Source organism: Hemicordylus capensis, chromosome 11 (assembly GCF_027244095.1).
Source record: "Hemicordylus capensis ecotype Gifberg chromosome 11, rHemCap1.1.pri, whole genome shotgun sequence".
Lineage (NCBI taxonomy): Eukaryota > Metazoa > Chordata > Lepidosauria > Squamata > Cordylidae > Hemicordylus > Hemicordylus capensis.
Window position 1 is genome coordinate 13,919,003 of NC_069667.1, and position 23,831 is coordinate 13,942,833.

The 23,831-nt window shown below is 48.9% G+C and overlaps 1 protein-coding gene across 5 annotated transcripts in view; it reads right to left on the reverse strand.

Moving 5' to 3' along the window:
* Positions 1 to 1,690: 1,690 nt before the first annotated feature.
* The window catches only part of LOC128335750 (proteoglycan 4-like), a 41,378-nt gene continuing 19,237 nt past the window's right edge, over positions 1,691 to 23,831 (reverse strand). The window contains exons 13-24 of one of the 5 annotated variants that reach the window (XM_053274480.1): positions 21,716 to 21,844; positions 20,075 to 20,173; positions 19,149 to 19,277; positions 15,712 to 15,840; positions 14,072 to 14,170; positions 13,146 to 13,274; positions 9,708 to 9,836; positions 8,065 to 8,163; positions 7,139 to 7,267; positions 6,248 to 6,312; positions 5,322 to 5,363; positions 1,691 to 2,060 (exon numbers count right to left, since the gene is read on the reverse strand). In XM_053274480.1, the coding sequence (XP_053130455.1) occupies positions 5,333 to 5,363; positions 6,248 to 6,312; positions 7,139 to 7,267; positions 8,065 to 8,163; positions 9,708 to 9,836; positions 13,146 to 13,274; positions 14,072 to 14,170; positions 15,712 to 15,840; positions 19,149 to 19,277; positions 20,075 to 20,173; positions 21,716 to 21,844 (1,167 nt within the window). In that variant the 3' untranslated portion in view covers positions 1,691 to 2,060; positions 5,322 to 5,332. Of the gene's footprint in view, positions 2,061 to 4,120; positions 5,364 to 6,247; positions 6,313 to 7,138; positions 7,268 to 8,064; positions 8,164 to 9,707; positions 9,837 to 13,145; positions 13,275 to 14,071; positions 14,171 to 15,711; positions 15,841 to 19,148; positions 19,278 to 20,074; positions 20,174 to 21,715; positions 21,845 to 23,831 lie in introns of those variants that run through there. The other 4 variants (XM_053274481.1, XM_053274478.1, XM_053274482.1 and 1 more) reach the window with 4 other exon arrangements.

A 23,831-nucleotide genomic window follows, 5' to 3' on the forward strand; every position in this document is an offset into this window, starting at 1 on the left:
GATAAATTGAGAGTTTTCGCAATGGAGGGAAGTAAGAAGTGGGGTCCCCCAGGGATCTGTACTGGGACCCGTGCTTTTTAATTTTTTAATCTAGAAGCAGGGGTAGTAAGCAGTGAGGTGGCCAGATTTGCAGTTGATACCAAACTCTTCCAGGTAGTGAAATCCAAAAGGGATTGTGAGGAGCTCCAAAAGGATCTCCAAACTGGGGGAGTGGGCGACAAAATTGCAAATGCGGTAAAACGTTGGTAAGTGTAAGGTGATGCACATTGGGATGAAAACCACCAACCAAGTATACGCTGATGGGATCTGAGCTGTTGGTGACTGACCAGGAGAGGGATCTTGGGGTCCTGGTGGACAGCTGGTTGAAAGTGTCGACTCAATGTGCAGCAGCTGTGAAAAAGGCCAATTCCATGCTAGGGATCATTAGGAAGGGGATTGAAAATAAAACTGCTAATATTATAATGCCTTTATAAAAAACTATGGTGTGGCCACACTTGGATATAAAATGTTAAATAATAATCTGCTTCCTAGTCTGAAACCACAGTTGGGGGACATAGATATATTTTGCCTAAACTGATTGCAAGCAGGTGACTTTTCCTTCTGTTTTGGCGCACACAGCACATGTGAAGCTTCCACTGGAGGTCGCAATGTGGCTAATACTCAACATAAATAGGTATATGGCAAGTGCACAGACATGTATTTTCTTATGCCACTGATATCCTGCCCTTCCTTCAGGATGGTGTACACAGTTCTGCCACCGCACTTTTATTCTGATAACAATCCTGTGAGGTATGTTGGGATGAGAGAGAGAGAGTATCTGGATGAAAGTCATCCAGTGAGTATTATAACTGAGGAGAGAAGGATTTGAACCCAGGTCTCCCAAGGTCTCATCCAGCACTCTACCTACTCCCCCACACGGGCTCTCAGTTGTGTGGGGTATTGGCTTCAGGAGAACAAGATGCTGGAAATCCTTCATTTTAGCAGGGAAACAGAGTAGTGGTTGGCTACAAAGATTGGCTGGCATGAACTTTTTAAAAAGTTGAATCTTGCTACATCATAGGGGCTCCTGAAAACTGCCCTCGCCCAGGGCCCCGCAAAAGCTAGAGAAGGAGGTCCCACATGTTCCTATTTGCCCACAGCCCCACACACCTCCAGGGACGGCTCTGCGCTACTTTCCAGGGCTTCTCAAAGACACCATTGGGAACTTTCCCAAAGGACAACACGCACCTGAGTCTCACTCTGCCAAAGATTGGGTGCTTGGATTTGGGGGTCTTTGTTTTGCCAATAAAAAGAGAAGAGAGGAAGAAAAGCGTCTGATTCCAGAGTGCTCCGGTGCAGACACACAAGGGGCAAAGAAGTGCTAACAGCCTGCTGGGCATTTTCCAACAGCAGTCAGGGTATGCATCATCTCAATATGGAAGAAAGCTCCCTCCAACTCCAAACTGCATTGCGTCGGTCCATCGGGAGAATGTTTCTTATGGCCCTAGTGACATTCTGTAGTATAAAACCCCAAAGGAAACAGACAGTGGAAGAAAATGCTTCTGAAAAGAGCATGAATATGTCTTGAGACCTATTTTCTTGGGAGTTTTCACAATGGCCCGGTCAAACCCAGTTGCATCGTAGCAAGAGCATATACATAGCAATACCCCCCAAACCCAAGTAGGTTTGCACAATTTAAGATTACGGTATATATAACAATCAATATATGTCATTATATTATAAAGAGGGATACAACTATTTAAAGCCAAGGCATGAACATGTCTTGAGAAATTAAGTAAGCTTCAGGATAGAAGTAAGAATACAATACAAGTAGAAATAGACATAAACAAACAATAGGTCTGAACAAGTTAAGGCTTTGGTATCTATAATAATAAATATATCTAATAATATATGGAGAGATACTGTACAAGTATATAAAACCAAGGCATGAACATTTGAGAAATTAAGTAGGCTTCAGGTAAATCCTATAATAGGGTCGAATTCCGTTTCTCCCTCTTTGGCTTCACGCCCACAAAGACTGTCTTCAAGGGCACCGATCCATCTCCTCACACTGATCCTTTCTGTGGAAGTAAAACAGGTTTCTTACTTTAAAGACCTGTGCACTTGCCCAAGCTCAAAAGTATTCAAATCCAGCCCAGAATGCCCGTTCCTAGAGGCAGGAATACAGGCAAGAGACCATGAAGGCAACAACTGCCAATTAGAGTTCAGGATTCTCCATAACAAGCAAATGTACAATCAAATCAAGTCCTCTGGTCCTAGTGCTGTTTCAAATATGTGAACATATTGCAGCAGAAGGAGTTTTCACAGTGGTCAGGTCAAATGCAGTTCCATTATAGCAACAGCATATCAACACAAGTAGGAGTAGATGTAAACAAACAGTAGGTTTCTACAAGCTAAGACTTGGATATATTATTATTATTATTATTATTATTATTATTATTATTATTATTAATAGTAATCGCCATGACTCCACTCTCACAAATACTAAAAAAAACAGGCCTTGGATACCAAACATCTAAAACATCAAGTAAAATAAACCATCTGCTGTACATGGACAATCTGAAGTTGTATGGAAAGTCCCAGTCAGAAATCGAATCACTGCTAAACACTGTCCGTATATTCAGTAGTGATATAGCAATGGAGTTTGGACTAGACAAGTGTACTGCATTAATAATGAACAGAGGGAAAATAACAAAAACAGAAGGAATAGAACTGCCCAATGGAAGCAACATCAAGAACCTGGAAGAGAAAGAACATTACAAATACTTGGGCATTCTCCAGGCTGATAACATTGCACACACTGAAGTTAAAAGAAAAATGGGAAGTGAATACATTAGAAAAATCCTCAAGTCCAAACTCAATGGCGGGAACACCATACACGCCATAAACACCTGGGCTATACCTGTTATCAGATACACTGCAGGAATAATAGACTGGACCCAGGCAGAGTGAGAGATGCTAGATCGTAAGACCAGGAAAATTATGACCATCAATCATGCTCTGCGCCCCCGCAGTGATGTAGATAGGCTATACCTCCCTTGCCGCTCAGGTGGAGGAGGAATGCTTCAAGTCCATCAAACAGTAGAGGAGGAGAAAAGAGGCCTTGCAGAATATATCAAGGACAGTAAAGAAGATGCACTTCAAATGGTCAAGAACAAGAAACTATTCAACACCAATGAAACAAAGCAGGCCTACAAGAAAGAACAAGTCAAGAACCGAGCAGAAAAATGGAAAAATAAGCCATTGCATGGTCAATATTGGCACAATATAACTGGAAAATCAGACATCACCAAGTGGCAATGGCTTAAGAATGGCAACTTAAAGAAAGAAACAGAGGGTTTAATACTGGCTGCACAAGAACAGGCACTAAGAACAAATGCAATAAGAGCAAAAGTCGAAAAATCCACAACAAACAGCAAGTGCCGCCTCTGTAAAGAAGCAGATGAAACCGTGGACCACCTAATCAACTGCTGTAAAAAGATCGCACAGACTGACTACAAACAAAGGCATGACAAGGTGGCAGGGATGATACACTGGAACATCTGCAAAAAATACAAACTACCTGTAGCCAAATATTGGTGGGACCATAAAATTGAAAAAGTTAAAGAAAATGAAGATGTAAAAATATTATGGGGCTTCCGACTACAGACAAACAAACATCTGACACAAAATACACCAGATATAACTGTAGTCGAGAAGAAAGAAAAACAAGTCAAAATAATCGACATAGCAATACCAGGGGCTAGCAGAATAGAAGAAAAAGAAATAGAAAAAAATCACCAAATACAAAGATCTACAAATTGAAATTGAAAGGCTGTGGCAGAAAAAGACCAAAATAATCCCAGTGGTAATTGGCGCCCTGGGTGCAGTTCCAAAAGACCTTGAAGAGCACCTCAACACCATAGGGGCCACAGAAATCACCATCAGCCAATTACAAAAAGCAACTTTACTGGGAACAGCCTATATTCTGCGACGATATCTATAACAACAGCAACAACATTGACAATAAAATTCAGCCATCCCAGGTCCTTGGGAAGGACTCGATGTCTGGATAAAACAAACCAGTCAATAACACCTGTCTGGCTGTGTGAATGAATGAATGAATGAATATAATAATAATGAAAGAAACAACAACACAAAGATCTACAAAATGAAATTGAAAGGCTGTGGCAGGAGAAGACCAAAATAATCCCAGTAGTAATTGGCGCCCTAGATGCATTTCCAAAACACCTTGAAGAGCACCTCAAAACCATAGTGGCCACAGAAATCACCATCAGCCAATTACAAAAAACAGCTTTACTGGGAAGAGCCTATGTTCTGTGACGATAACAACCACAACAATATTGATAATAAAATCCAGCCATCCCAGGTCCTTAGGAAGGACTTGATGTCTGGAGACAACAAACCAGCCAATAACACCTGTATGGCTGTGTAAACAAGAAATTACAACAACAACATCAACAATATCTGCAAAAAATACAAGCTATCTGTAGCCAAAAGTTGGTGGGACCATAAAATTGAAAAAGTTGTAGAAAATGAAGATGCAAAAATATTATGGAACTTCCGACTACAAACAGACAAACATCTGCCACACAATACACCAGATATTAATGTAGTTGAGAAGAAAGAAAAACAAGTCAAAATAATCAACATAGCAATACCAGGTGACAGCAGAAAAGAAGAAAAAGAAATAGAGAAAAATCACAAAATACAAAGATCTACAAATTGAAACTGAAAGGCTGTGGCAGAAAAAGACCAAAATAATCCCAGTAGTAATTGGTGTCCTGGGTCCAATTCCAAAACACCTTGAAGAGCACCTCAACCCCATAGGGGCTTCGCACCCACAAAGACCACCTTCAAGGGCATTGATCCACCTCTTCAGAATGAGGAAGTAATGTGTAAGTAAACCAGGTTTCTTTCTCAAAAGACTTATGCATTTGCCCAGGCTCAAGGTATTTAAATCCAGCCCAGAATGTCCATTGCTAGAGGTAGAAATACAGGCAAGATACCATTAGAGCAACCACCACCAATTACAGTTCAGGATTCTCTGTAACAACCAAACTGACAATCCAATACTGCAACAATTCCGTATCAGCAGAGCAAAGTACATTTCTGCACAATTCAGCGCTGCTATTTAGTTCTCCAACAGACAGCCCATGATAATGGGCATGAAATAAGATCCTTATAAAGACAGCTTGTCAACCTATGAGGGAATGATTGCATGCTGCCAAGACACACTCGTCCAGTTCTATGCACTCATAAATGTATACAAATAATACTAAATAATATAGATAATATAAATAATCATGTGGAGTACAAACATTGAAAGGCATCACTGTGGCCAGCTTCTCCTCGCTTTGAACCTGCAAAAGAGAGAGGAGGAAAGGAATCAGTTCTTGAGGCTGGACAGAGTTTGCTCTGCAGGATTCCACCCAGCTAGAGTGAAGAATGACTAATTCCTGTTCAGATCCAGGAAAGAACCGATTCCAGCCCCATGGTTTTCCTGGCGAGGCCTTCGGCCTAGTTCCCACATCTCCATGGAGATAACCAACCTGTTCCCCTTCCCATGGCAGAGCGTGGGAAATGTTCAGTAGTCCGAAGGCACCCCGAAACGAGAATGGTTCCCCCATGCGGGAAACGGGTGGGTCCGGGAGAAGCCACGCCAGAACCCTTGTCCAGCCACAGAGACTCTTCTCATTCCAGCACGGCCTGAACCATCTTGACTCATCACAGAGGACCCCATAAGTGATTTCTGCCCCAGGCCAAACTATTTTTGCTGCCTGCGCCCCTGAAGAGCTGCTCTAGTCAGGGATGGTGGACCAAAGCTCTGTCTGTGTTTCATATCCCCCCATCCCCACCTTCTTTTTGTGGCTGAGCTTTAAAAATCACAAAACCTCTCATGGAAGGCACAGCCAAGGTCCACTGATCCAGAGAGTTGCTTCAAGGGGAGGTGAGTGTGCCAGAAGAGCTGAAGCCAGCGCACAAGACACTTCTCGAATGACTCTCCTCTCATTCCATTGGAACGGACTCGGACTCACCTCCACTTAAAACAAAGTTACCTAGGGCCCAGAGGCACTCTTACCCCTGGATTCCCGAGACAAAGACCAGGGCCTCCACAGCCCCTGGGGCCCCTCAAATCCTCTTTAGTCTCTCCCGGGTAGTGTGGTTGCCCGGTCAAACATGACGATGCTTAATTTGCAGTGGAGGGGGGTGTCCAAAAGCCTTTAGGGCCAGGTTCCAAAATTACCTCGCTGCACATCTGATTGGGCCTCCTCCTGCGTTATCTGGCCTTCCCCTGTTCCAGTTCTTATCCTAAAAGGGGGGGGGGAGGGAGGAGAGATGAGGACGTCGCCCTAAACAGAATTTTGATGACTGATAATGACTTTTATCACAATTGTGACTTTATGCACACTGATTAGGTCTTCCGTGACCCTTCTCTTTCTCAGGGGATATCCTTAAGGAAAGACATGCTAACACTGGGAGGGTGCAATAGATCAGCCCTGCTGGATCAGGCTCCAGGCCTATCTAAGTGCAGCCTCTTGTTTCCCTCACTGGCCATCAGGTACCTCTGGGAAGCCCACAAGCCAGAGGTGAAGGCATGCCCCTCTCCTGCCACTGCTCCCCTGCAACTGCTACTCAGGGGCATCCTGCCTCTGAGACCATAGGAGGCATATAGCCAACAAGACTAGTAGCTATGATTGACCTGTCCTCCATGAATTGGCCAATTCAGCCTTCTGCTGCTTCTAAATTGCTTGGCAATCCAGCTCAGGGCTGTGCAAATGGCAACTGTGGGGTGGGTCAAGAACCCCCTTAATGGCCTGAAGAGATGCCTCTGCCCTCGTCTTCGGATTGGGAGCTCCCTGCTCATCTTCTGACACCCACTCCTGCAACCATGCCATGCCATCCAAACAGCACATCAGCCCTCATGGGTCCCTGTGAGAGACTGGACAGGATTCTGCCCTTTTCCAGGGATGTAAGCTCGGACCTGCTGCAGAGAAGGCAGCCAGTCTACCACTGAGCTTTGGGCTTTCCTGGCATGAGTGTGGGGTGGGTGGGGGGCTGTGGATGGCCACATTCACTTGAAACATGGGGCACTACTTCCAGTCTAGGCTGGCAGTGCTGGAGGGGCAGTGCTTACCACATATCCAGGGCTCTCGAAGGAGCCTGCAGTGCTGGATGGGACAGGAACTGATGGAGGAGCCGGCAGGGGCTGTGGTGGTGTTGATCGTCTGGGGCTGGTTGGCAGACCTGGCCTCTGCGGAGTCTCCTGGATTCAAGAAGAGGAAGAAAGGTGTGAGGAGGGTGCCTGCTGCATCCTGGGCCTCCAAAACATGTGGCGTGACTTACAAATATGAATCCAATGGATATTTATAGACCCCTTTTCAACAAAGGTTCCACAGGGGGTTTACACAGATATAAAGAAAGATGGTCCCTTGTCCCCAAAGGGATCACAATCTAAAACAGAAACCACTCTGGGCTCCTTGGAAGAAGTGCGGGATGTAAAATGTAAAATAAATATAAATAAATAAGATAAACCCCAGCAACTGCCACTGGAGGGATACTGTGCTGGGGATAGATAGGGCCAGTTGCTCTCATCTGGGATATGCCTTATAGCACCCACATGGTTTGACTAAGAGAGTGGGGTGGAGAAAATGCTAAGCAGCACCCTTCCTTTTCCGCCTGAGGTCCATCTGATCCATGGGGAAGGCCACGTCAGCTTGGTCAAGGAGAAGCTGCTAGTAGTCTACCTAGACTAGGCTCACCAGTGCTGGAGGGGCAGAGCTTCCCACATCACGGGGAGGGGGAGGGGGGCTGCAGTGATGGTGAGGGGCAGAGAGAGTGGAGGCAAGGGCTGCTCAAGAGGTGGACTTGGGGCTTTTCAGCTGGGACTGGGAGAGGACGGGGCGGGGGACACCAATCTACACCTGCCCAGCCCCAATTGCAACAGCACCCAGTCCAAGACCTCCCTCGTTTCTGCCCTAGATAACCCACATACTTCAGCAAAGAAGCTGAGCTCAGGGGAAAGTTCTCCATGTCGGGTCTGTGTGCTTCTGATTTCCTCACCTCATCCAGCTTCCGGAGGCACCTTAATACCTGGAAGCGGCCTTTTTTCCAATTCTTGTTAACGACGACTTGTAGGTGCACAGCCTTTTCCTTTGGTCCCTGGTGGAACAAAAGAGCCATTCACTAGCCAAGATGGAATGAGGTATATGCATGAAATTCATCATAATCAACATCATCTCCAACATGTTCCCAGTATCGCTTCCCCAAAGGACGCTAAACAGCACCCTCAGTTTTCAGTCTGATGTCCATCTGATCCCTCCACCTGCCAGATGTGTTTTCTCTTGACCCTGGAGGAACAAACTGCAATTCACCAGCTAAGGCATGAAAGATTGGTTACTTGCCATGAAGGATCCTTCCTACTGCTGGATATGAGGACATCTCTGCTGCTCCAGAGGCAGGACTATGCAAATTAGCTTCGAAGGATTCAACAGGCCTGGGAAGGATATCCACCCCACCCGCCCCAGTTCTGTACAGGCAAGTCGGGAGAAGAGGAAATATCCATTTAGAAACAATGTGAAGGAACAGAAGGCAGTCCCTGCAGTAGACTTGGACTGCCCAAGTGGGTGGGCCGGGATAGCCTCATATCCAGGAGCAGCAAGAAGCCTTCACTATAAGTGACCAATGCCCCGTTCCCTGCTGCGAAGGAGGACGTTTTGTGGGACATGCCACAGCTGATGAGCCCGGGTGGGAAACATCTGGGACTACTGCTGAGGGAGTACGGACTGTAGAACTCTTCTACCAAATTCAGCTTCGGCAGAGCATTAACTGTCCATCTTGTAATGTCTTGTGAAAGTAGACCGGTAAGATTAGGTCGCTGCTTTATATATCCCGGAAAGGGGAGCGTTTGTAGAGGAGGCTGCCGTTGCTGCCCCTGCCCTGGTCAAATGAGCTGAGCTATGGAGAGGCGTTGGTATTTTCAACATGATATTTAAAATTTATCTGTGGAATTGAGCTGATAGGTTAGACTGGAGGGCCTTGTAGTGTCCAGAATGTTGTGGAGATTCCATGTCAGGAATCAGTCTACGGTAGGTGGCAAAAACAGCGTGGGTCCTCTGAGGAAATGTTTTAGGTGAGATTTATGGTTTATTTATTAGGATTATGGGATGCTCTTGACGGGAGTGAGAGGCCAACAGTTGCTGCCCTTGCCCTGGTCGAATGAGCTGAGCTATGGAGAGGCCTTGGTATTTTCAACATGTTATGCAGGCTTTGATCCTCTTGGCAATAGTTACTTTTGAGGCCTTCTGGCCCATGGAAGTAGGGAGATAAGACACGGACAAGGCACATGAAGACCGGCAGTGCTCACTGTGTTGGATGTAGGTCTTAAAACATCCTCGGACATCTGGGCTGTGCCATGCACGCTCCAACGGATGTGAAGGTTTGGGACAGAAAGAAGGCAGTAGGACGTCCTTCCAAACAGCACATAAGCCCTCATGGGTCCCTGTGAGAGACTGGACAGGATGCTCCCCTTTTCCAGGGATGTAAGCTCGGACCTGCTGCAGAGAAGGCAGCCAGTCTACCACTGAGCTTTGGGCTTTCCTGGCATGAGTGTGGGGTGGGTGGGGGGCTGTGGATGGCCACATTCACTTGAAACATGGGGCGCTACTTCCAGTCTAGGCTGGCAGTGCTGGAGGGGCAGTGCTTACCACATATCCAGGGCTCTCGAAGGAGCCTGCAGTGCTGGATGGGACAGCAACTGATGGAGGAGCCGGCAGGGGCTGTGGTGGTGTTGATCGTCTGGGGCTGGTTGGCAGACCTGGCCTCTGCGGAGTCTCCTGGATTCAAGAAGAGGAAGAAAGGTGTGAGGAGGGTGCCTGCTGCATCCTCAGCCTCCCAAACATGTGGCGTGACTTACAAATAAGAATCCAATGGATATTTATAGACCCCTTTTCAACAAAGGTTCCACAGGGGGTTTACACCGATATAAAGAAAGATGGTCCCTTGTCCCCAAAGGGATCACAATCTAAAACAGAAACATAAGAAACACCACTCTGGGCTCCTTGGAGGAAGTGCAGGATGTAAAATGTAAAATAAATATAAATAAATAAGATACACCCCAGCAACTGCCACTGGAGGGATACTGTGCTGGGGATGGATAGGGCCAGTTGCTCTCATCTGGGATATGCCTTATAGCTCCCACATGGTTTGACTAAGAGAGTGGGTTGGAGAAAACGCTAAGCAGCACCCTTCCTTTTCCGCCTGAGGTCCATCTGATCCATGGGGAAGGCCACGTCAGCTTGGTCAAGGAGAAGCTGCTAGTAGTCTACCTAGACTAGGCTCACCAGTGCTGGAGGGGCAGAGCTTCCCACATCATGGGGAGCGCCAGGGGGGGCTGCAGTGATGGCGAGGGGCAGAGAGAGTGGAGGCAAGGGCTGCTCAAGAGGTGGACGTGGGGCTTTTCAGCTGGGCCTGGGAGAGGACGGGGCGGGGGCACACGCGTAACAACGATCGGGCAAGGGGAGACAGTTGTCTGGGGGCCCCACTGCCTGGAGGAGCCTCCCAGAGGCACCTCACGTGACTCCCCCTTGCCCCCTGCCCAGCCCCAAGGCCCCTCAGCCACTTGCCCTGCTCGCCTTCTCTCCTGCTTGTTCTCCTGGCCCGCAATGGAAGCAGCAGACAAGCTGCCAAGAGCTCCTTTTCTCCCTCTTCTCAGCTGATCGGTGGGTGGGCGGGGCTTCCACAGAGGCCTCAGTGTAGGCCTCTGTGAAGCCTGAACTCCAGTAGGGCCCAAGTACCCAGGAAGGAGGAGGCAGCCAGAGTGGCCACCACTGTTCTCTGCAGCAGAAGACCCCTTGCTGCCCTGCCCAACCCAGGCCAGCATTTGCAAGGTAGAGTGTGAACTCCTTTTTGTGGTTTCCTTCCCCGCCCAACCACCCCCCGGATATATAGGCATCTGCTTGCCATAGGGCTTTGCTATGGGGGGTGGGTGGGACTGACAAGTCTCTGACTATCTATTTTAAAACAGCTTGGAAAATTTGCTGGCTTAAAAAAAACTATCTAAAAAGTCCTATAAGTGGTTTGTTTCATGGCAGAAAATTACAAAAACTATTGGAACAAACAGTATTATATTTATTTTATTTATTCATTCATTCATTCATTTATAAATGCACTTATGTTCAAGTTGTTTTGCAACCCAGAAGGTCTGAGTGAGAACTGTGAAGCATGTGTTGTCCTTTTATTTTATTTTATTTTTCTTGTGTGTGAACTGCTCTCCAATAACTTGCAGGGACTTCAGGGTAAATCTGGCCAACATGTGAATGCAGCACCTCCATTCCAGAGGAGATGTGCGTTAAAGCGCTTTAAAAGCCTCATGTGAAAAACCTCCTGGAATCGAACTTGACTGAATTTGTTCAGAATTCTGAGAAAACAAACATAGGCTCACCCTGCATGGTTGAAAGTCTCCTTTGCTAATCTGCAGCAAGGGGCCCATTTTAATAATTTGTCTTTCTAGTGTGTTCTAGGCATTAAAAGTAGCACAGATGTAGAGTACTCAATGTATATCACTATATATTGTGACGTGTGCGTGTGTGTATTCAGTGAAATGTCTTTCCAGGCAGCATACTTATTTTGAAATATCAGACTTAAATCCTTGGGGGCCTCGGGTGTGCGGAGGCCCTGGACTTTGAGGGGGGGCGCATTTTGAAATTTCGTCTTTGGGCCCACTCCAACCTTGCTACGCCCCTGGGTGGGACACACACCAATCTACACCTGCCCAGCCCTAATTGCAACAGCACCCAGGACAAGACCCCCCTCGTTTCTGCCCTAGATAACCCACATACTTCAGCAAAGAAGCTGAGCTCAGGGGAAAGCTTGTCCCAGAGAACTTGGTTCTCCATGTCGGGTCTGGGTGCTTCTGATTTCCTCACCTCATCCAGCTTCCGGAGGCACCTTAATATCTGGAAGCGGCCTTCTTTCCTATTGTTGTTAATGGTGCCTTGGAAATATCCATTTAGAAACAATGTGAAGGAACAGAAGGCAGTCCCTGCAGTAGACTTGGACTGCCCAAGTGGGTGGGCCGGGATAGCCTCATATCCAGGAGCAGCAGGAAGCCTTCACTGTAAGTGACCAATGCCCCGTTCCCTGCTGCGAAGGAGGATGTTTTGTAGGACATGCCACAGCTGATGAGCCCGGGTGGGAAGCACCTGGGACTACTGCTGAGGGAGTACCGACTGTAGCACTCTCCTACCAAATGCAGCTTCGGCAGAGCATTGACTGTCCATCTTGTAATGTCTTGTGAAAGTAGACCGGTAAGATTAGGTCGCTGCTTTATATATCTCGGAAAGGGGAGCGTTTGTAGAGGAGGCAGCCGTTGCTGCCCCTGCCCTGGTCAAATGAGCTGAGCTATGGAGAGGCGTTGGTATTTTCAACATGATATTTAAAATTGATCTGTGGAATTTTGCTGATAGGTTAGACTGGAGGGCCTTGTAGTGTCCAGAATGTTGTGGAGATTCCATGTCAGGAATCAGTCTACGGTAGGTGGCAAAAACAGCGTGGGTCCTCTGAGGAAATGTTTTAGGTGAGATTTATGTTTTATTTATTAGGTTTATGGGATGCTCTTGACGGGAGTGAGAGGCCAACAGTTGCTGCCCTTGCCCTGGTCGAATGAGCTGAGCAATGGAGAGGCCTTGGTATTTTCAACATGACATGCAGGCTTTGATCCTCTTGGCAATAGTAAATTTTGAGGCCTTCTGGCCCATGGAAGTAGGGAGATACGACACGGACAAGGCACATGAAGACTGGCAGTGCTCAGTGTGTTGGATGTAGGTCTTTAAGCATCCTCAGACATCTGGGCTGTGCCATGCACGCTCCAACGGATGTGAAGGTTTGGGACAGAAAGAAGGCAGGAGGACATCCTTCCAAACAGCACATAAGCCCTCATGGGTCCCTGTGAGAGACTGGACAGGATTCTGCCCTTTTCCAGGGATGTAAGCTTGGACCTGCTGCAGAGAAGGCAGCCAGTCTACCACTGAGCTTTGGGCTTTCCTGGCATGAGTGGGGGGGGGGGCTGTGGATGGCCACATTCACTTGAAACATGGGGCGCTACTTCCAGTCTAGGCTGGCAGTGCTGGAAGGGCAGTGCTTACCACATCTCTGGTGCTCTCGATGGAGCCTGCGGTGCTTGGTGTGACAGGAGCTGATGGAGGAGCCGGCAGGGGCTGTGATGGTGTTGATAGTCTGGGGCTGGTTGGTAGACCTGGCCTCTGCGGAGTCTCCTGGATTCAAGAAGAGGAAGAAAGGCATGAGGAGGGTGCCTGCTGCATCCTGGGCCTCCAAAACATGTGGCGTGACTTACAAATAAGAATACAATGGATATTTATAGACCCCTTTTCAACAAAAGGTTCCACAGGGGGTTTACACAGATATAAAGAGAGATGGTCCCTTGTCCCCAAAGGGATCACAATCTAAAACAGAAACATAAGAAACACCGCTCTGGGCTCCTTGGAGGAAGAGCGTGATGTAAAATGTAAAATAAATATCAATAAATAAGATACACCCCAGCAACTGCCACTGGAAGGATGCTGTGCAGGGGATAGATAGGGCCAGTTGCTCTCATCTGGGATATGCCCACATGGTTTGACTAAGAGAGTAGGGGGGACAAAACGCTAAGCAGCACCCTCCCTTTTCCGCCTGAGGTCCATCTTATCCATGGGGATGGCTACGTCAGCTTGGTAAAGGAGAAGCTGCTAGTAGTCTACCTAGACTAGGCTCACCAGTGCTGGAGGGGCAGAGCTTCCCACATCACGGGGGGGGAGGGGGGTTGCAGTGATGGTGAGGGGCAGAGAGAGTGGAGGCAAGGGCTGCTCAAGAGGTGGACGTGGGGCTTTTCAGCTGGGATTGGGAGAGGACGGGGCGGGGGACACCAATCTATACCTGCCCAGCCCCAATTGCAACAGCACCCAGTCCAAGACCCCCCTCGTTTCTGCCCTAGATAACCCACATACTTCAGCAAAGAAGCTGAGCTCAGGGGAAAGTTCTCCATGTCGGGTCTGTGTGCTTCTGATTTCCTCACCTCATCCAGCTTCCGGAGGCACCTTAATATCTGGAAGCGGCCTTTTTTCCAATTCTTGTTAACCACGACTTGTAGGTGCACAGCCTTTTCCTTTGGTCCCTGGTGGAACAAAAGAGCCATTCACTAGCCAAGATGGAATGAGGTATATGCATGAAATTCATCATAATCAACATCATCTCCAACATGTTCCCAGTATCGCTTCCCCAAAGGACGCTAAACAGCACCCTCAGTTTTCAGTCTGATGTCCATCTGATCCCTCCACCTGCCAGAGGTGTTTTCTCTCGACCCTGGAGGAACAAACTGCAATTCGCCAGCTAAGGCACGAAAGATAGGTTACTTGCCATGAAGGATCCTTCCTACTGCTGGATATGAGGACATCTCTGCTGCTCCAGAGGCAGGACTATGCAAATTAGCTTCGAAGGATTCAACAGGCCTGGGAAGGATATCCACCCCACCCGCCCCAGTTCTGTACAGGCAAGTCGGGAGAAGAGGAAATATCCATTTAGAAACAATGTGAAGGAACAGAAGGCAGTCCCTGCAGTAGACTTGGACTGCCCAAGTGGGTGGGCCGGGATAGCCTCATATCCAGGAGCAGCAAGAAGCCTTCACTGTAAGTGACCAATGACCCGTTCCCTGCTGCGAAGAGGACGTTTTGTGGGACATGCCATAGCTGATGAGCCCGGGTGGGAAACATCTGGGACTACTGCTGAGGGAGTACCTACTGTAGCACTCTCCTACCAAGTTCAGCTTCGGTAGAGCATTGACTGTCCATCTTGTAATGTCTTGTGAAAGTAGACCGGTAAGATTAGGTCGCTGCTTTATATATCTCGGAAAGGGGAGCGTTTGTAGAGGAGGCAGCCGTTGCTGCCCCTGCCCTGGTCAAATGAGCTGAGCTATGGAGAGGCGTTGGTATTTTCAACATGATATTTAAAATTTATCTGTGGAATTGAGCTGATAGGTTAGACTGGAGGGCCTTGTAGTGTCCAGAATGTTGTGGAGATTCCATGTCAGGAATCAGTCTACGGTAGGTGGCAAAAACAGCGTGGCTCCTCTGAGGAAACGTTTTAGGTGAGATTTATGTTTTATTTATTAGGTTTATGGGATGCTCTTGACGGGAGTGAGAGGCCAACAGTTGCTGCCCTTGCCCTGGTCGAATGAGCTGAGCTATGGAGAGGCCATGGTATTTTCAACATGTAATGCAGGCTTTGATCCTCTTGGCAATAGTAACTTTTGAGGCCTTCTGGCCCATGGAAGTAGGGAGATAAGACACGGACAAGGCACATGAAGACCGGCAGTGCTCACTGTGTTGGATGTAGGTCTTAAAACATCCTCGGACATCTGGGCTGTGCCATGCACGCTCCAATGGATGTGAAGGTTTGGGACAGAAAGAAGGCAGGAGGACGTCCTTCCAAACAGCACATAAGCCCTCATGGGTCCCTGTGAGAGACTGGACAGGATTCTGCCCTTTTCCAGGGATGTAAGCTCGGACCTGCTGCAGAGAAGGCAGCCAGTCTACCACTGAGCTTTGGGCTTTCGGCATGAGTGTGGGGTGGGTGGGAGGCTGTGGATGGCCACATTCACTTGAAACATGGGGCGCTACTTCCAGTCTAGGCTGGCAGTGCTGGAGGGGCAGTGCTTACCACATATCCAGGGCTCTCGAAGGAGCCTGCAGTGCTGGATGGGACAGCAACTGATGGAGGAGCCGGCAGGGGCTGTGGTGGTGTTGATTGTCTGGGGCTGGTTGGCAGACCTGGCCTCTGCGGAGTCTCCTGGATTCAAGAAGAGGAAGAAAGGCGTGAGGAGGGTGCCTGCTGCATCCTGGGCCTCCAAAACATGTGGCATGACTTACAAATAAGAATCCAATGGATATTTATAGACCCCTTTTCAACAAAAGGTTCCACAGGGGGTTTACACAGATATAAAGAAAGATGGTCCCTTGTCCCCAAAGGGATCACAATCTAAAACAGAAACATAAGAAACACCACTCTGGGCTCCTTGGAGGAAGTGCGGGATGTAAAATGTAAAATCAATATAAATAAATAAGATACACCCCAGCAACTGCCACTGGAGGGATACTGTGCTGGGGATGGATAGGGCCAGTTGCTCTCATCTGGGATATGCCTTATAGCGCCCACATGGTTTGACTAAGAGAGTGGGGTGGAGAAAACGCTAAGCAGCACCCTCCCTTTTCCGCCTGAGGTCCATCTGATCCATGGGGAAGGCCACGTCAGCTTGGTCAAGGAGAAGCTGCTAGTAGTCTACCTAGACTAGGCTCACCAGTGCTGGAGGGGCAGAGCTTCCCACATCATGGGGAGCGCCAGGGGGGGCTGCAGTGATGGCGAGGGGCAGAGAGAGTGGAGGCAAGGGCTGCTCAAGAGGTGGACGTGGGGCTTTTCAGCTGGGCCTGGGAGAGGACGGGGCGGGGGCACACGCGTAACAACGATCGGGCAAGGGGAGACAGTTGTCTGGGGGCCCCACTGCCTGGAGGAGCCTCCCAGAGGCACCTCACGTGACTCCCCCTTGCCCCCTGCCCAGCCCCAAGGCCCCTCAGCCACTTGCCCTGCTCGCCTTCTCTCCTGCTTGTTCTCCTGGCCCGCAATGGAAGCAGCAGACAAGCTGCCAAGAGCTCCTTTTCTCCCTCTTCTCAGCTGATCGGCGGGTGGGCGGGGCTTCCACGGAGGCCTCAGTGTAGGCCTCTGTGAAGCCTGAACTCCAGTAGCGCCCAAGCACCCAGGAAGGAGGAGGCAGCCAGAGTGGCCACCACTGTTCTCTGCAGCAGAAGACCCCTTGCTGCCCTGCGCAACCCAGGCCAGCATTTGCAAGGTAGAGTGTGAACTCCTTTTTGTGGTTTCCTTCCCCGCCCAACCACCCCCCGGATATATAGGCATCTGCTTGCCATAGGGCTTTGCTATGGGGGGTGGGTGGGACTGACAAGTCTCTGACTATCTATTTTAAAACAGCTTGGAAAATTTGCTGGCTTAAAAAAAACTATCTAAAAAGTCCTATAAGTGGTTTGTTTCATGGCAGAAAATTACAAAAACTATTGGAACAAACAGTATTATATTTATTTTATTTATTCATTCATTCATTCATTTATAAATGCACTTATGTTCAAGTTGTTTTGCAACCCAGAAGGTCTGAGTGAGAACTGTGAAGCATGTGTTGTCCTTTTATTTTATTTTATTTTTCTTGTGTGTGAACTGCTCTCCAATAACTTGCAGGGACTTCAGGGTAAATCTGGCCAACATGTGAATGCAGCACCTCCATTCCAGAGGAGATGTGCGTTAAAGCGCTTTAAAAGCCTCATGTGAAAAACCTCCTGGAATCGAACTTGACTGAATTAGTTCAGAATTCTGAGAAAACAAACATAGGCTCACCCTGCATGGTTGAAAGTCTCCTTTGCTAATCTGCAGCAAGGGGCCCATTTTAATAATTTGTCTTTCTAGTGTGTTCTAGGCATTAAAAGTAGCACAGATGTAGAGTACTCAATGTATATCACTATATATTGTGACGTGTGCGTGTGTGTATTCAGTGAAATGTCTTTCCAGGCAGCATACTTATTTTGAAATATCAGACTTAAATCCTTGGGGGCCTCGGGTGTGCGGAGGCCCTGGACTTTGAGGGGGGGCGCATTTTGAAATCTCGTCTTTGGGCCCACTCCAACCTTGCTACGCCCCTGGGTGGGACACACACCAATCTACACCTGCCCAGCCCTAATTGCAACAGCACCCAGGACAAGACCCCCCTCGTTTCTGCCCTAGATAACCCACATACTTCAGCAAAGAAGCTGAGCTCAGGGGAAAGCTTGTCCCAGAGAACTTGGTTCTCCATGTCGGGTCTGGGTGCTTCTGATTTCCTCACCTCATCCAGCTTCCGGAGGCACCTTAATATCTGGAAGCGGCCTTCTTTCCTATTGTTGTTAATGGTGCCTTGGAAATATCCATTTAGAAACAATGTGAAGGAACAGAAGGCAGTCCCTGCAGTAGACTTGGACTGCCCAAGTGGGTGGGCCGGGATAGCCTCATATCCAGGAGCAGCAGGAAGCCTTCACTGTAAGTGACCAATGCCCCGTTCCCTGCTGCGAAGGAGGATGTTTTGTAGGACATGCCACAGCTGATGAGCCCGGGTGGGAAGCACCTGGGACTACTGCTGAGGGAGTACCGACTGTAGCACTCTCCTACCAAATGCAGCTTCGGCAGAGCATTGACTGTCCATCTTGTAATGTCTTGTGAAAGTAGACCGGTAAGATTAGGTCGCTGCTTTATATATCTCGGAAAGGGGAGCGTTTGTAGAGGAGGCAGCCGTTGCTGCCCCTGCCCTGCTCAAATGAGCTGAGCTATGGAGAGGCGTTGGTATTTTCAACATGATATTTAAAATTGATCTGTGGAATTTTGCTGATAGGTTAGACTGGAGGGCCTTGTAGTGTCCAGAATGTTGTGGAGATTCCATGTCAGGAATCAGTCTACGGTAGGTGGCAAAAACAGCGTGGGTCCTCTGAGGAAATGTTTTAGGTGAGATTTATGTTTTATTTATTAGGTTTATGGGATGCTCTTGACGGGAGTGAGAGGCCAACAGTTGCTGCCCTTGCCCTGGTCGAATGAGCTGAGCAATGGAGAGGCCTTGGTATTTTCAACATGACATGCAGGCTTTGATCCTCTTGGCAATAGTAAATTTTGAGGCCTTCTGGCCCATGGAAGTAGGGAGATACGACACGGACAAGGCACATGAAGACTGGCAGTGCTCAGTGTGTTGGATGTAGGTCTTTAAGCATCCTCAGACATCTGGGCTGTGCCATGCACGCTCCAACGGATGTGAAGGTTTGGGACAGAAAGAAGGCAGGAGGACATCCTTCCAAACAGCACATAAGCCCTCATGGGTCCCTGTGAGAGACTGGACAGGATTCTGCCCTTTTCCAGGGATGTAAGCTTGGACCTGCTGCAGAGAAGGCAGCCAGTCTACCACTGAGCTTTGGGCTTTCCTGGCATGAGGGGGGGGGGGCTGTGGATGGCCACATTCACTTGAAACATGGGGCGCTACTTCCAGTCTAGGCTGGCAGTGCTGGAAGGGCAGTGCTTACCACATCTCTGGTGCTCTCGATGGAGCCTGCGGTGCTTGGTGTGACAGGAGCTGATGGAGGAGCCGGCAGGGGCTGTGATGGTGTTGATAGTCTGGGGCTGGTTGGTAGACCTGGCCTCTGCGGAGTCTCCTGGATTCAAGAAGAGGAAGAAAGGCATGAGGAGGGTGCCTGCTGCATCCTGGGCCTCCAAAACATGTGGCGTGACTTACAAATAAGAATACAATGGATATTTATAGACCCCTTTTCAACAAAAGGTTCCACAGGGGGTTTACACAGATATAAAGAGAGATGGTCCCTTGTCCCCAAAGGGATCACAATCTAAAACAGAAACATAAGAAACACCGCTCTGGGCTCCTTGGAGGAAGAGCGTGATGTAAAATGTAAAATAAATATCAATAAATAAGATACACCCCAGCAACTGCCACTGGAAGGATGCTGTGCAGGGGATAGATAGGGCCAGTTGCTCTCATCTGGGATATGCCCACATGGTTTGACTAAGAGAGTAGGGGGGACAAAACGCTAAGCAGCACCCTCCCTTTTCCGCCTGAGGTCCATCTTATCCATGGGGATGGCTACGTCAGCTTGGTAAAGGAGAAGCTGCTAGTAGTCTACCTAGACTAGGCTCACCAGTGCTGGAGGGGCAGAGCTTCCCACATCACGGGGGGGGAGGGGGGTTGCAGTGATGGTGAGGGGCAGAGAGAGTGGAGGCAAGGGCTGCTCAAGAGGTGGACGTGGGGCTTTTCAGCTGGGATTGGGAGAGGACGGGGCGGGGGACACCAATCTATACCTGCCCAGCCCCAATTGCAACAGCACCCAGTCCAAGACCCCCCTCGTTTCTGCCCTAGATAACCCACATACTTCAGCAAAGAAGCTGAGCTCAGGGGAAAGTTCTCCATGTCGGGTCTGTGTGCTTCTGATTTCCTCACCTCATCCAGCTTCCGGAGGCACCTTAATATCTGGAAGCGGCCTTTTTTCCAATTCTTGTTAACCACGACTTGTAGGTGCACAGCCTTTTCCTTTGGTCCCTGGTGGAACAAAAGAGCCATTCACTAGCCAAGATGGAATGAGGTATATGCATGAAATTCATCATAATCAACATCATCTCCAACATGTTCCCAGTATCGCTTCCCCAAAGGACGCTAAACAGCACCCTCAGTTTTCAGTCTGATGTCCATCTGATCCCTCCACCTGCCAGAGGTGTTTTCTCTCGACCCTGGAGGAACAAACTGCAATTCGCCAGCTAAGGCACGAAAGATTGGTTACTTGCCATGAAGGATCCTTCCTACTGCTGGATATGAGGACATCTCTGCTGCTCCAGAGGCAGGACTATGCAAATTAGCTTCGAAGGATTCAACAGGCCTGGGAAGGATATCCACCCCACCCGCCCCAGTTCTGTACAGGCAAGTCGGGAGAAGAGGAAATATCCATTTAGAAACAATGTGAAGGAACAGAAGGCAGTCCCTGCAGTAGACTTGGACTGCCCAAGTGGGTGGGCCGGGATAGCCTCATATCCAGGAGCAGCAAGAAGCCATCACTGTAAGTGACCAATGCCCCGTTCCCAGCTGTGAAGGAGGACGTTTTGTGGGACATGCCACAGCTGATGAGCCCGGGTGGGAAACATCTGGGACTACTGCTGAGGGAGTACCTACTGTTGCACTGTCCTACCGAATGCAGCTTCGGCAGAGCATTGACTGTCCATCTTGTAATGTCTTGTGAAAGTAGACCGGTAAGATTAGATCGCTGCTTTATATATCTCGGAAAGGGGAGCGTTTGTAGAGGAGGCAGCCGTTGCTGCCCCTGCCCTGGTCAAATGAGCTGAGCTATGGAGAGGCGTTGGTATTTTCAACATGATATTTAAAATTGATCTGTGGAATTGAGCTGATAGGTTAGACTGGAGGGCCTTGTAGTGTCCAGAATGTTGTGGAGATTCCATGTCAGGAATCAGTCTACGGTAGGTGGCAAAAACAGCGTGGGTCCTCTGAGGAAATGTTTTAGGTGAGATTTATGGTTTATTTATTAGGTTTATGGGATGCTCTTGACGGGAGTGAGAGGCCAACAGTTGCTGCCCTTGCCCTGGTCGAATGAGCTGAGCTATGGAGAGGCCATGGTATTTTCAACATGTTATGCAGGCTTTGATCCTCTTGGCAATAGTAACTTTTGAGGCCTTCTGGCCCATGGAAGTAGGGAGATAAGACACGGACAAGGCACATGAAGACCGGCAGTGCTCACTGTGTTGGATGTAGGTCTTAAAACATCCTCGGACATCTGGGCTGTGCCATGCACGCTCCAATGGATGTGAAGGTTTGGGACAGAAAGAAGGCAGGAGGACGTCCTTCCAAACAGCACATAAGCCCTCATGGGTCCCTGTGAGAGACTGGACAGGATTCTGCCCTTTTCCAGGGATGTAAGCTCGGACCTGCTGCAGAGAAGGCAGCCAGTCTACCACTGAGCTTTGGGCTTTCGGCATGAGTGTGGGGTGGGTGGGAGGCTGTGGATGGCCACATTCACTTGAAACATGGGGCGCTACTTCCAGTCTAGGCTGGCAGTGCTGGAGGGGCAGTGCTTACCACATATCCAGGGCTCTCGAAGGAGCCTGCAGTGCTGGATGGGACAGCAACTGATGGAGGAGCCGGCAGGGGCTGTGGTGGTGTTGATTGTCTGGGGCTGGTTGGCAGACCTGGCCTCTGCGGAGTCTCCTGGATTCAAGAAGAGGAAGAAAGGCGTGAGGAGGGTGCCTGCTGCATCCTGGGCCTCCAAAACATGTGGCATGACTTACAAATAAGAATCCAATGGATATTTATAGACCCCTTTTCAACAAAAGGTTCCACAGGGGGTTTACACAGATATAAAGAAAGATGGTCCCTTGTCCCCAAAGGGATCACAATCTAAAACAGAAACATAAGAAACACCACTCTGGGCTCCTTGGAGGAAGTGCGGGATGTAAAATGTAAAATCAATATAAATAAATAAGATACACCCCAGCAACTGCCACTGGAGGGATACTGTGCTGGGGATGGATAGGGCCAGTTGCTCTCATCTGGGATATGCCTTATAGCGCCCACATGGTTTGACTAAGAGAGTGGGGTGGAGAAAACGCTAAGCAGCACCCTCCCTTTTCCGCCTGAGGTCCATCTGATCCATGGGGAAGGCCACGTCAGCTTGGTCAAGGAGAAGCTGCTAGTAGTCTACCTAGACTAGGCTCACCAGTGCTGGAGGGGCAGAGCTTCCCACATCATGGGGAGCGCCAGGGGGGGCTGCAGTGATGGCGAGGGGCAGAGAGAGTGGAGGCAAGGGCTGCTCAAGAGGTGGACGTGGGGCTTTTCAGCTGGGCCTGGGAGAGGACGGGGCGGGGGCACACGCGTAACAACGATCGGGCAAGGGGAGACAGTTGTCTGGGGGCCCCACTGCCTGGAGGAGCCTCCCAGAGGCACCTCACGTGACTCCCCCTTGCCCCCTGCCCAGCCCCAAGGCCCCTCAGCCACTTGCCCTGCTCGCCTTCTCTCCTGCTTGTTCTCCTGGCCCGCAATGGAAGCAGCAGACAAGCTGCCAAGAGCTCCTTTTCTCCCTCTTCTCAGCTGATCGGCGGGTGGGCGGGGCTTCCACGGAGGCCTCAGTGTAGGCCTCTGTGAAGCCTGAACTCCAGTAGCGCCCAAGCACCCAGGAAGGAGGAGGCAGCCAGAGTGGCCACCACTGTTCTCTGCAGCAGAAGACCCCTTGCTGCCCTGCGCAACCCAGGCCAGCATTTGCAAGGTAGAGTGTGAACTCCTTTTTGTGGTTTCCTTCCCCGCCCAACCACCCCCCGGATATATAGGCATCTGCTTGCCATAGGGCTTTGCTATGGGGGGTGGGTGGGACTGACAAGTCTCTGACTATCTATTTTAAAACAGCTTGGAAAATTTGCTGGCTTAAAAAAAACTATCTAAAAAGTCCTATAAGTGGTTTGTTTCATGGCAGAAAATTACAAAAACTATTGGAACAAACAGTATTATATTTATTTTATTCATTCATTCATTCATTCATTTATAAATGCACTTATGTTCAAGTTGTTTTGCAACCCAGAAGGTCTGAGTGAGAACTGTGAAGCATGTGTTGTCCTTTTATTTTATTTTATTTTTCTTGTGTGTGAACTGCTCTCCAATAACTTGCAGGGACTTCAGGGTAAATCTGGCCAACATGTGAATGCAGCACCTCCATTCCAGAGGAGATGTGCGTTAAAGCGCTTTAAAAGCCTCATGTGAAAAACCTCCTGGAATCGAACTTGACTGAATTAGTTCAGAATTCTGAGAAAACAAACATAGGCTCACCCTGCATGGTTGAAAGTCTCCTTTGCTAATCTGCAGCAAGGGGCCCATTTTAATAATTTGTCTTTCTAGTGTGTTCTAGGCATTAAAAGTAGCACAGATGTAGAGTACTCAATGTATATCACTATATATTGTGACGTGTGCGTGTGTGTATTCAGTGAAATGTCTTTCCAGGCAGCATACTTATTTTGAAATATCAGACTTAAATCCTTGGGGGCCTCGGGTGTGCGGAGGCCCTGGACTTTGAGGGGGGGCGCATTTTGAAATCTCGTCTTTGGGCCCACTCCAACCTTGCTACGCCCCTGGGTGGGACACACACCAATCTACACCTGCCCAGCCCTAATTGCAACAGCACCCAGGACAAGACCCCCCTCGTTTCTGC